Genomic DNA, 13,021 nt, shown 5'->3' with positions numbered 1-13,021 from the left:
TAGTTTGTGTTAGTTTGATTTAGGCAATGATAGACCAGCAAATCCCATCTTCTGTGAGGTAAAATGACTGATTTTACCCATGAAGTTTGGTTTAGTGAGCGATAATTGGCAGTTTCCTGACAGAAAAGGCTGTCTGACAGCAAAGTGAAGTGGTGAAAATATTCTAAATATTGTGTACACTTAAATAGGTATTGATTTTGATTTGTTGTGACACCGTCCACAGCCGTACGTTGCTTAGCTTACATTGCGGGTGTCTGCCTCTACTTTTCCAAACTAGGGCCTCGCTGACTGCCATCTACTGCGACTTTAAGGAGAGATGGAAAGAGGTAATAGTAAAAGGATGTCTGATCACTGGAAAAAAACAGAGTAAAGGGGAGGAGATGACGAGCAACGAGGCTCACAAAAGGATGGTGACTCGGGAACTGGCAGGTGAAAAATGCCAAAAGAGAGAAATGGACGCCGGCCAACGGAGAGATGAAGACGGAGCCCAGTGAGGGCTGAAATGAAGAGCGTAGCTTGAAACGGATGAAAAAGAGAGAAACGGAGAGAGGGAGAAACGCGGCGTGGGTGTTTTAGGTCTGCTTCTGTTCTGTGCACTCAGCCAGAGAGTTACAAGAGAAGCCCATAGCCTGCTGCTTGAAAGAGCTGGGGCTTCCCATGCTTCCAGTGAACTCATTAAAACTGCACCAATTCTTCATATTAATTACACTCTACGGGCCTGCTGACTCTGTTCCTGTACGCCCTCTGAAATACAGATTGAAATAATTTTGCTGTGAAGCTCTAGAATTTACTGCATACATAAGCCCTTGGAAGGAACTGCTGATGCTTGTCTTCTACTGAGGGGTTAAATCATCAAAGATTAAACTAAAGCCACGGCTTCTCTGATGGTTAGAACCAATATCTGCTGATAAATGTATAGGCAATTTGCTTTAGTCATGTTCATCTGTGGAATGGTGTAATAACAGTAAACGGCTAATGTCCCATCGGTGTTCACCAGTAGGGATGAAGACATTTAAGACATTAAAGGCTCCTCTTTTTATTATTCCTTTTAAAGCGTCCATAATCTGTGACATTTATTTGACATGAGCTTAATGTTCTGCACTCATCGTATCAGTCAGTGGCTGCTAATAGCCTGTATCAATACTGATATAACCTTTCTCTATCAATTCATTCGCTGTCTTTATCCCACCTCTTCTCCCTTCTTCCTTCTCCTTCCTCTCCTGCCTGTCTGTCTCTTTCCCTTCTCTCTTTTTTCTACCAACTCCCTCTGTCCTCCCCTCCTTCTCTCATCCCTCCCGCCCTCCTTTCTCCTCCTTCCGTCTGCTTCCTCGCTCCCTCGCTCCCTGTCCCCAGGTGCTGAAAGGTTTCCCGGAGTGTCTCCAGGCGGATATCTGCCTCCATCTGAACCGGACGCTGCTGCAGAACTGCAAGGCTTTTAAAGGCTCCACCAAGGGCTGCCTCAGGGCGTTGGCCATGAAGTTCAAGACCACCCACGCACCCCCTGGTGACACGCTGGTCCACGCCGGGGACGTCCTCACCGCCCTTTACTTCATATCCAGGGGGTCCATTGAGATACTGAGAGGAGACGTGGTGGTCGCCATCTTAGGTATAAAACTATATTAGGCTTTCAATTTATGTTTAACTAACAACATTTACCACCTTGTTAACTTTTAGCTTATTAGCAACTAAATCTGAGTCAAAAACAATGTATAGACATATATATAAAACAGTTGAGAGAGATGTGTGGTGTGTCTGTATCTGCACTGCACCCTGCTATCTACCTGTATTTCCAATTTTCGGGTGCTTTACCAATCCAAAACGCAGTATTTGACAACCTGGGAATGAAACTCAAAAGTCAACTATCTCTCTGTTGTGTTTACAAACAGCGGCTGACAAATCCTGCATATTCTACCTTTAAATTTGCATCACGGCCTGTAGGTCTAGTGCATTGCAGGCCAACTCAGGACTGATCTCTGAGCCCTGCAGCAATTAAGAACAGCTCAGACTAGCATGCATGGATTTATCAGCAGGACAGTAGTAATAAAAATGGCTTATTTGGGCCACAGCCTCCAGGATCAATATAAACTGATGTATGTATGAAGTATGAAGTGTGTAGCAGGCCTCCTTCTTGCCCAGTTACATGCTTTTTGGTTAAATATGCATTAGCTGGTAGCACCATCTGCTGGTGATTCAGGATAACACAAGAAAAGACAGTTGAGGGTGGACCTCACCTCTCGTCCCAGTGTGAGCTGGGTTTGGATCTAACTCTTTAATGAGGAAAATAGTTTACAACATGCATGAACTGATAATACTGTTAAGTTATGTAAATTAACATACAGTAGGATCCCCCACTTTTGGTGGTTTTAATGTGGACATCAGTTGACAGATTTCTGTGAATATTTATTTGAGAAAATCATTAACTTTTACATGTGTTGCTTTAAATGTTGCTGTACTTGATATTTAAAAATGTTGTGGAAGAGATCAGTGAGTCAGAAGAATCAACTAACTTTGAGATAGTTTGGGAAAAATTATCTTTAACACATTCATTCATTTTGAGATACAATATGTTGTTTTGTACTTTGGTAACGGTGAAGATCCAGTGTTGCGTTTCATCCGTAAAGTTTTCCTTTTGTTTCACCCCTTCCAGGGAAGAACGACATCTTCGGCGAGCCCATCAACCTGTACGCCCGACCAGGTAAATCCAACGCTGATGTGAGGGCGCTGACCTACTGCGACCTCCACAAAATCTTCAGAGAAGATGTTCTGGAGGTGCTGGACATGTACCCCGAGTTTGCAGACAACTTCTGGAACAACCTGGAAATCACCTTCAACCTTCGAGATGTGAGTGTACAAACCTCATCAAAGAACAACCGTAAAGACTCAAACCGAATCCTGATTCAAACAGACACCCTGAATACTTTGAGAATTTTAGGATCATTTGAATAATTGCTCTGTTGTTAATATTCTCTCCAGCTACCTGCCAGTTGGGAACCAGCTGTCAACAGATGCTGCTATGTTGTGCATGCACTCTGATATTCCCACACCTGTCATATTGTATTACCACTCGGTCCCAAGTGGTAAAAAACATTCTTAGGCCCCAGTCACACAATACAAAGGAACACTCAAAATATTAGATATATAATAAAACAAAGTGCAACCTCTTGACCTTTGATAACATTGTCACAATCTTGTTCCTCCGCCTCTGGCAGAGTTTGCTTCCCTCTGCTAATAAAATAAAATATAATAAACTTAACCAAGCTCAGATAACATCAGGCAAACAGGATCATGTAGTACAGCACAGGTAACTGAATTTGGCCAGTGAGCAGCAGTTTTAAAACACAAATTAAATCATGTCTGAAACTTAACCAATCATGTGAACATGAACCATAAGTACTGAACATAGAGTATTATATTTTTTTATTTTTCATGTATGATGTAATATTTTAAATGGAAAGTAATTTTAGTTTGATGCTTTTTTTTTCTCTGTACCTCATAACATTTGATGCCTTAATTCTATTGTGGATTTACCAGCCCAGGCTCTGCTGATTAGATTTATCCATCTAGCTAACTCTGGAACAGTCAGTCACTGTCCACTGTCTCTATTAAATAAACAAATAAAGTAAATCTATCCATCTAATCAATGCGTATTCTCTGCATTGTTGTATCTAAGTATCTAAGCAAAGCACTTCCTCTGACTTTTAGAAAAAGCTTCTGATTCTCATTCTGTTGTTTGTTTTGTGTGTTTCATCCCTGCAGTGTATCTTTTTAAATAAAAATAATCTGATCCTCATTTCAGACCAACATGATCCCAGGCTCTCCAAGCAGCGATGACTCCAACTGTGGGGGATTCAACAAATTACGCAGACGCAAGTTGTCGTTCCGAAGACGGACAGAAAAAGGTATCCTATCCCCTGCAGCAGTCATGTCTAGATGGTAACCCTAGACATGTGAAACATGCTCATGTTGTTTTTTTGTGTCCTGTTGCCTTATTATTTTAACCCAAACCATGATTTTTTTCCTAAAACTCACCATGTGGAGTTTGTTTTAGCTTTTTCCCTTTATTACAAACACTCACCAGCCACTTCATTATGTATACTTGTACAATCTGAGCCATAAATTCTGCCTTTAAAATGATAATAATCTTGAGTTTTGATTGGCGCTGTCAATGAGCTATTACGTTACCTATGTGCTTATTATCAGAATAGCAGTTTGCACAGGTCTTGAACTGGACTACTTTATATCTAGGTGTTTATATTAATATTTTGACCACCCAATATACATACATGAATCAGATTATTAGAGACACATTTCATTTTAATTCACACATACATGAATGCAGGAGAGTAGCTAATCACCTGCTGAGATGAAAAGTTTTGTGACTCCAACACCGCCTTCCATAATCCACGTATGTGTGACTGAGCCCTAATGATTACTTTTCAACAAAAACTGAAAAAATCTAAGCTTCATAAAAGTAGAATTTATGGCAGAGCTCTGTTATTGGATCACATTAGATTTTGTAAGTAAGTTGTAACTAAGTTATGTTGCCTAAACCTAACCAAACTGTTGGTGAATAATAAAAATAATATATAAAAAAGAAAATAATAACTCAGCTAAGTCCAAAACTAAAAAGTCAACATTGACTTGCTTTTACACAGGATGCCAGGCTCATCCCCTACACACACTTTGTCACTTCTTACACTTCCCCTTCTGCTGAATCAAGTGCTTATGTGCAAATCTAGGTTCACCATCTCGACACAACCCTCTATAGCTCTTCTCTCACCTTCGACCGATTGTTTTATTGTCACATAAAAAAACCTCCCAATTATCTGACTGTCTGAGCGGCTACAGAAATACAGCTTCAGTAAAATTCATTTCATAATGAAATATGTCCATGCCAGAGTTTTTCTGGCAATCTCACCATCTTTAAAAAGTTTGTCCTGATCCAGCTGGAATGACCAATCCGGCTTTTTTTTTTTCTAATCTTTCCTGGCACACCTCTGTCCAGATGATGCAGATGCTGGGGAAATTAAAAAGTCCCACAAGTCAGTGAGACGGAGACAGAGGGAGGCAGCCAGCAACCAAAAACAGGAGGACGCTCCTAAGCGTCAGTGGGAGACGCATCGAAACTCAGTGTCTTCACACTCCAGTGGTGATGAGGTATAACTCAGTTTTCATCATGACTAATTGTTTTGCGGTTGCTGTTCTTGTAAATCCTGGCACGATTAAAGATGGTGTTAATGTCATGGATCTGCTCCTCCAACAGGGGGAGGAGTCAGTCGTGACCAGACTCGCACCTCCACCTACAATGCTGGAGAATCCGCCGGCTCAGTCCACGCCCATGAACTTCAATGAGAACCCTGAAGGCGATGGAGACCCCAAGACCAGGAACACCTGCAACGCCTTGTCAGGTAAAATCGAACAGGACAGCATCCACATGTGCTTTTAAACTGGAAACGCGCGCTCACCCTCTCTTCCACCTCCACCTGTCTTCTTCTCCACAGGTGCATTCTCAGGCGTGTCCAACATCTTTAGTTTCTGGGGGGAGAGTCGGGGGGGTGGTCAGTACCAGGAGGTTCCCAGCTGCAGCCTGGCCTCCCCGCCGCCCCTCAACACGCCGCTGCACAGCCTGAGCCGACAGCAACGCAACCAGCTGGACACACGCCTGGACCTGCTGCAGAAACAGCTCAACAGGTACGACTGGTTGGATGTCTGTGTGTGTGTGTGTGTGTGTGTGTGTGTGTGTGTGTGTGTGTGTGTGTGTGTGTGTGTGTATTGGTCTGTCTGTGTTTTGCTGTGTATCAAACAGTTGTTGAAGACAGACAGCACTGAAGTTGCTCCTAAAACGCTGCAGCCTTATGACACTTTGAGTCATCTGACAGTTGGAGCGCATTTCTTTTACCTGGCTGCCTCTGAGAGAAGCCTCCTCTCTCCAGTGTGGTGGAAAAAACGAGATTTTCCGTCCCTGTAGCCTTTAGCAGGATGAGGCTCCATTGTCAGGTCTCGTAGAGATCACAGGCTGTGTGTCTTTGTGCAGGCGTATCGCTCTGAGGCTGGCTGCGCCTCCAGCTGAATGCTCAGAGTTTTAACGCATGATTGACTGGATGCCTCTGTTGGATAAGATGTGTCAGCAGGCTAAAGGTGTGTGTGAGGAAATTTGGAAGGGGAGGAGCGGTGTGTGAGGCAAGAACTTCTCCAAGTACTGAAAGAAACTGCACATATGGCAAAGTCTCTGTTGGAGCTCAGAAAGTTGAACAAAGATGAGGAAATCAGCAGGATGAGGCCTAATTAGTGGTATGGGATCCTCAGATAGGACCCAGCAGGTTTGAAGGTAAAATTTACACCTCCTGTATGTGTGGAGCGCACACTCATCTATCTCTGCAGCGTGACTGCAGACCAAGATCATGGTTTGTTAATAAGATAAAACAAAAGTTTGTTGACTCCTGTGGGGGAAATGAGATTGTTGCAGCTGCAAAAGTAACAGAATACCAGCAGGATGGAAGGAGATATGCAGCGTAAGCAAAACCAAGTTTAGAAAAGAATAATAATTAGACTGAAAAGTTTATGGGAGAAGTGGAGGGGAGACAAAATTATACACATACAGATGGTGCTAGCAGCCGTGTTTGCTAATTAGCCAACAAGGCTCTTATTTTCATAGCTTTGGACATCAATCCTACCAGTTATGATGACATCTTGCACAACAACTGTCCTGTTAAGATTTGCAAACATAATGACTTAGAACTATGAGCAGTCTGTCTGTTAAGCGTCCATTACATTTTACAGACTGGATCTAAAGAAGAAGGGTCATTACATCATAATACCAATGATCTAATGGTCTTCTTGGTGCCAGTTAACTTGAATCCTTCAGGCATGAATAAGCACATGAAAACCCAGTCTACTTCATATGACCACTGATGAATGTGTGCCTCTGTAGAATGAAAGAACACAGAGAATTCTGATGTTTCCAAGTGTGTGCGTTTGTCTTTTAGCTGTTTGTCTCCAAATAGTATCCAAAGCTGAGTAAAGGCATACTGTACAGGGCTCATGGTGAGTCAAATTAAACACACACATTAAGTGTCCCTTAAAAATACTGAGTTTAGGATAAATCAATATTAACAAAGTCTGTATTCTTCAGTCCTTTGGTGTTTCTTTTATTTCAATCCAAGGCTGCTTTATGATGATTGACAGCTAATGTTGAAGGAGTATCACATATTCAAATTAAATGTTTGCAAACTTTCTCTGATTATTAATTGTGCATTGTTCGGCTGTAAGCTAACCCTTAGCTATAAAATGACAGACATGTAATAACAATGTTAGCTAACGGTCTCAGAGTTTATTTAGTTAGGGTTTTATCACAGTTTAGCTCACTTAATAGCATCGGTCTCTTACTAACCTCAATCTCATAATTATAAAAAGCTCCAGTCTGTCATAAATGTCGCATAACATTAAAATAACTTACACATAAATCAAACAAAACGTACCTTGAATTAGTTAAATAAATACACACCAAACTACCAGTGTCTCCATCACCCAGACTGATGAAACTACAGAATCTTACCGGACTTGCTTCTCTCACACAGTTTATTGTTGCGATGAGCGATCATATCAGACATTTCCTTTCTGATTTACATTCTGTACCTTTGCAAGTTTTGTGGTATTGTAACGGATGTTAATGATGGAGAAAATTAAACCCTGGAGGACAGAAAGGCATCCGTTTCCTTTAATGTTCTAGATCATGCTGGCAGAATAGTTATATTGTCAGTAATGAAATAAATGAAATGTATGTATTAAAGGATCAAATTTATAGAATATAGATCTCTCACCTATGTGGTAATTAACAGCTGATCGTCTGCTACACGCTGTGCAGGTTGGAGAGTCGCATGTCGACGGACATTGGAGCAATCATGCAGCTGCTGCAGAGACAGATGGCTCTGGTCCCTCCGGCCTACAGCGCCGTCTCCTCACCACCTCAGGTAATAACACACACACACACACACACACAGGGGGCACACACTTGTACACAGAAGCTTGTTGTCACAGAGGCTGTGACAGCAAGCTTCTGTCTTTGAGGAGGACTAAGTCACCTTAACAACAGGCGGCAGGATCAAAGACAGCTTTCTATTACTATTGAAGACTTGACCCCGGCTGTGAATAGACACCTCTGCCAGACAAAATAAGATGTTGTCTCTTGCAGGCCTCACCTTACCCTGGTCCCGGCCCAGGACCAGGACCAGGTCCGGGAGAGAGACTGGTCCAGCCCGTTACACCTCTGGAGACAGACACCCTGGCGTCTCTATCACAGGTGAAGTACATGTAGTAATAAAATAATTAGTTTGCCTACTTCACTCTGTTGTCCTTACAGGTATTTACAGTATCTGACAAAAGTGAGTACACCCCTCACATTTCTGCAAATATTTAATTACATCTTTTCATGGGACAGCACTGAAGAAATTACACTTTGATACAATGTGAAGTAGTCAGTGTATAGCTTGTATAACAGTGTAAATTTACTGTCCCCTTAAAATAACTCAACACACCATTAATGTCTAAACCGCTGGCAACAAATGTGAGTACACCCCTAGGTGAAAATGTCCAAATTGGGCCCAATTAGCCATTTTCCCTCCCCAGGTCTCAGTGTGAATGGGGAGCAGGTGTGTTAAGTTTGGTGTTATCGCTCTCACACTCTCTCATACTGGTCACTGGAAGTTCAACATGGCACCTCATGGCAAAGAACTCTCTGAGGATCTGAAAAAATGAAATACACCAGCTCAGCCAGTTACCATTCAGGTTCTTCCAGCTGCTGGAGGCTGTGTCACTCCCAAGAAGCCAACCATTACCACTTGTTTTGGGCCTGTCCAAAAATAAATATTTTCTGGCAGAAGATTTTTTCAGAACTAGTGACCATATTTGGGACTGACGTTACATTTAATTGGGACAAACTACTTTTTGGGCTTATACGCTCAACAACTATAAATGTTAAAACTAAATTTTTATTTCTTTTTTTTCTTTTTCATAATAAGTTTTATTTATTTATCTATTTTTCTGTATTATAATAGCACCCCATGTTCATGTGTTATTTCATAAAATGCTTTGTTAGAGGAAAGACAAGAAAAGAAAACACACACTGTGTTAAATTAAGTAACTGTGTGATCAAGATGACCATATGCAATTTTGTTGACACATCCTCAGTGTGTGCTATACTGACCATTTTAACCTGCTGCAAAATCTGTTGTTCTTCCTGCATCCAGTGATGTCACAGTGATGTTGTTCTTGTTGTAATGGAACTACAAACTATTTCAGCTTGGATTTATAGTCTCAGGGGTTTCTAGTCAGGGGGTGTAGTAGATGAGTATTTTTGTCACCTTTGTTATGATAGATGTTTGGTGATAAAGTAATAGCTATCAGCTAGGGTGGTGATACACAACAACATGGGTGCTGACATCAGACGCTTGCGTGCAGTGCATGCTGGTACATGTTGGCACTGCCAGAACGGCTCCATGAGCAGGAGAACTTAACTTTCTTGGTCAATATTGCAAAGCTGAGGAATTTATTGTATCAACTGACTACATTTACTATCAACACTGAAAAGTGCTGAATTTTCCCTTTAACCTTTACATTATCACTAATGGTGTGTTCAGACAGAAAGCAAAGCAAAATTTTTGCCTGGCATTACTCATGCAAGCTTAACTGTGGGAAGATTTCTGGTTATTCAAGTTGTTAATTTGTTCCAAACAGCTAAAATACAGCCGTGAGGTAATGAGCAACTAGCTAACAGCTAGACATCGGCTATGTGTCTGTGTCTGTTCAGTTCAGCCTCTGACTGAACTCAGCTCTCCCCAAAGACTCTTTCTTTTATGTACTTCCAGTCTCCTGCCTTTTCCCGCTCTCTTCTCTGTACACTCATGGACACAATGGACTTTCCCACACTGCCCTCTGAAAGCCCTCATTTATCCATGTCTTTATATTTATATGTGATGTGTTTGCACAAAAAATGGCTTTGCTTTGTCTGAACACAGCATTTTATCTCAGTGCTGTCATTCAACAATAATTTATTAGATTGGATTTTACATTCTGTATTTTCTGAGAAAAAAATACAAATGAGGAACCTCATGAAAATACATTTACATATCAAAAATCTTACTGATTACAATCAGACCAGTTGGCACAGACGAGTGATGTTTGCTTCTAAAAATTTCTCTGAAATTTCTCTCCCTTAAGAAAGATCTGTGATATTTGAAACCTGACTTCATGAAAAGCCATTAAAAAAAAAAAAAAGAGTTGTAGTAGTCAGTCCCATTGACCTCTGTTTCCTTCCCTGCAGATCTTGGATTCCCAGGACTTTGAGGAGTTCCCAGCCAAGCCACTGGACTCCCTGCAGCCCCAGGACTCCCCGCTGATCAACCCCAGCCAGAGCCAGCAGCTCGCCCCATCTGGACTGGACAGCCTGGGGCAGCATCTGGAGCTGGAGCTGGGACTGGGGACTGGGGCTGGGGTCATTCCAGGACCAGCAGTAGGTTCAGGTTCAGGTTTAGGGTTAGATTTGGGGAGCGGGACAGCGGCGGCGGCGGTGGCAGCAGGGTCGAGTTTAGGAGGAGCAGGGTTAGACTTTGGTTCAGGGGTGTGTATGGGTGCGGGGGCTGGAGCTGGACCGGCGGCTGGAACGGGGGTATCTTCCTTGGATCCTGAAACCCAACGGAGGCTGTCCCTCCAAGAACCACAGACACCTCTGGACTCACGGACACCACAGAGACACAGCTCCGACCCGGGGGGGAGCTAAGGAAGAGGTGACGGGGGGAGGAGAGAGGGATGGAAGGAGGGATACAGAGGGAGGAGGAGAGCACCGTTTTATCCTGCTGTTTCCTCAAGAGGCACCTGCTGTACCCACCACCAAAACCCTTTAGGACACCCAGCTACTGTATCTGACCTCCCAAAAAAGGACACAGTGCTCAGAGGGAGTGAAGCCAGATGGGCGGTGGGGGGGGTGGTCCAGGAAAGGGTTGATGGAGGCCTCTCTCTGTCTGTTTCTGTCCCCCCTCCTCTCCTCATGAAACATCTGGAGCTTTGTGAACTCCACAACGGTACAACCTTTAACCAAAACCACAAACGGAGCAGAGAGGAGCTCTGCCTCTGCATGAACACGGTCCAGGTCGACCCAGACTGACCTGACACATGTTCACACACATAAACGACTGCTAACCTGTAGAAGAATCCCTTTACTGCTGTATCCAGTGTTGGATGACTGACGAGAACAAGACAACAACGGACAGAAATAATGACGAAACAAGTAGCCATTTACGTCTTGCACTGAAAATCCTATTGATATAATGATTATTCTATTCTATATGTCCGTGGCGCTTCCGATAAACTCACAAACTGGTTGGTGAATCGTAGTGTTAGCTGGCCTAACAGGAAACCTGCTGTCCCGTTCTGTTATTGGTTCCTTCCCCCTGACGTCCTGCCCCAGGAGGCGGAGCTGATGCTCCCCCCTTCCCAAGAGCACACTGGATTGGCTGGTTTGCACCTCAGGGGTGGGAACTGGAGGGTTAAAAGCCATGAATTTTCTCGATGAACATATCAGCTGCCCTATCATAAACATTGTACAGATTTGCTAGTGAGTGAAGAACATATGGCATGCTTTAGGCAGGTAAACTGGCAAACTTACAAGATTACCACGAGAACAGAGCACCAAAATAAATATTTCAACAAGCAGGAAACCCCAGCTTACTAAATCCATGAGCTATGAGCTGCGAAACGTTGTGCTTGATGATACTGACCTGCTTTGATTTCTAAAAGTCAAGCACACACATAAAGGAAACAAAGCTTGAGTGATTCTAGTTTATCCTAGTTGAATTTGCTACCTCAGATTTCATTGGTCCTTACTTTTTTCACCTGAGCAAGAACCCGGAATGCTTTTACCTTGTACATAACCACTTTGTCATGTGATACGTCAATACACACAAGTTTGCCAGTTTACAATGACCAGCCGAATGCGCCATTATTCTATATGTACGGTACAATATGCAAACACTGGCAAGAAGAGACGAGTGAGTGCGCTTTAATCTTATTATGTGTGTGATAAGTTCAGGTCCAAAGCTTTTTATGTGTGTGTTTGTCCTTTTTTTTTTTTTGTGGTTCAGTCTGCAGAGCATGGCGTATACAGTAGAACGTTTGCTTCCACACACTGTAGAGAAGGTCACTGGAGTCTAATTTGTTTTCTTTGCCCCAAACTGATTTTAAAGGCTTGCTGAGACAGGCAAATGACAGATTCAGTGTTTGTGGGTTAAATCTAGAGAGCACAAATAAAAAAAAAAACCCTTTACAACGTAGGTTTTAGTGTACTTAGGAGTAGGGCTGCAACTAAAGATTATTTTCATGTATTGATTAGTCTGCCAATTATTTTCACACTTAATCGATTAAGAGTCAAGTCGAAAAATTTTGAAAAAATCTTCAAATTGCTTCTTTTGTCCAACCAACAGTCCAAAACTCAAAGACTTTTCACTGACTGTCATAAATGACAAAGAAAAGCAGCAAATTCTCAGATTGAAGAAGCAAACGTTTGACAACTTTGCTTGAAAATGACTGAAAAGATTAATCGATTATCAAAATAGTTGGCAGTTTTCTTTTGATCGACTAATCATTGCAGCTCCACTTAGGAGGTCATCCAAGAATTTTCAATACTGCACCTATAGTGATCCCAGGAATAAGACACTGTACTTGAGCACCACTCTTTTTGCTAATACTTTATACGATGTGCTAAATGAAGCTCCCATTTTGACACACATCTGATCCTGTCACAGCCACCAACACACCAACACGGGCTCTCTGAGGTATGAAGATGCACAGATGATGATTACTTCACCACAACGCTGCCATATTTATATAGAACAACAAGAAATGCAGCATATGTAAAACATGCACCGATTAACTTATCACTCAAACTAACAGTCTAGTTAAATCCCTTTGATTTAGGATGAATTCAAGTGTGTCCGTCTGTCAAGCCGCACCATTCAGGCTTAAAAAAGTC

The 13,021-nt window shown here is 42.4% G+C and overlaps 1 protein-coding gene across 1 annotated transcript in view; it reads left to right on the top strand.

The window, feature by feature from the left end:
* The window catches only part of kcnh2b (potassium voltage-gated channel, subfamily H (eag-related), member 2b), a 298,591-nt gene extending 285,962 nt beyond the window's left edge, over positions 1-12,629 (top strand). The window contains exons 14-22 of the mRNA XM_084747800.1: positions 1,354-1,606; positions 2,648-2,841; positions 3,797-3,899; positions 5,006-5,157; positions 5,264-5,408; positions 5,502-5,691; positions 7,865-7,970; positions 8,192-8,299; positions 10,319-12,629. Coding sequence (XP_084603926.1) covers positions 1,354-1,606; positions 2,648-2,841; positions 3,797-3,899; positions 5,006-5,157; positions 5,264-5,408; positions 5,502-5,691; positions 7,865-7,970; positions 8,192-8,299; positions 10,319-10,774 — 1,707 coding nt within the window. The 3' untranslated portion in view covers positions 10,775-12,629. The remainder of the gene's footprint in view (positions 1-1,353; positions 1,607-2,647; positions 2,842-3,796; positions 3,900-5,005; positions 5,158-5,263; positions 5,409-5,501; positions 5,692-7,864; positions 7,971-8,191; positions 8,300-10,318) is intronic.
* Positions 12,630-13,021: the final 392 nt, after the last annotated feature.

Source organism: Lutjanus erythropterus, chromosome 21 (assembly GCF_056507025.1).
Source record: "Lutjanus erythropterus isolate fLutEry1 chromosome 21, fLutEry1.hap2, whole genome shotgun sequence".
Classification (NCBI taxonomy): Eukaryota; Metazoa; Chordata; class Actinopteri; order Lutjaniformes; family Lutjanidae; genus Lutjanus; species Lutjanus erythropterus.
The sequence above is the reverse complement of the archived record's forward strand: the minus strand, read 5'-3'. Positions and strand labels throughout refer to the sequence as shown.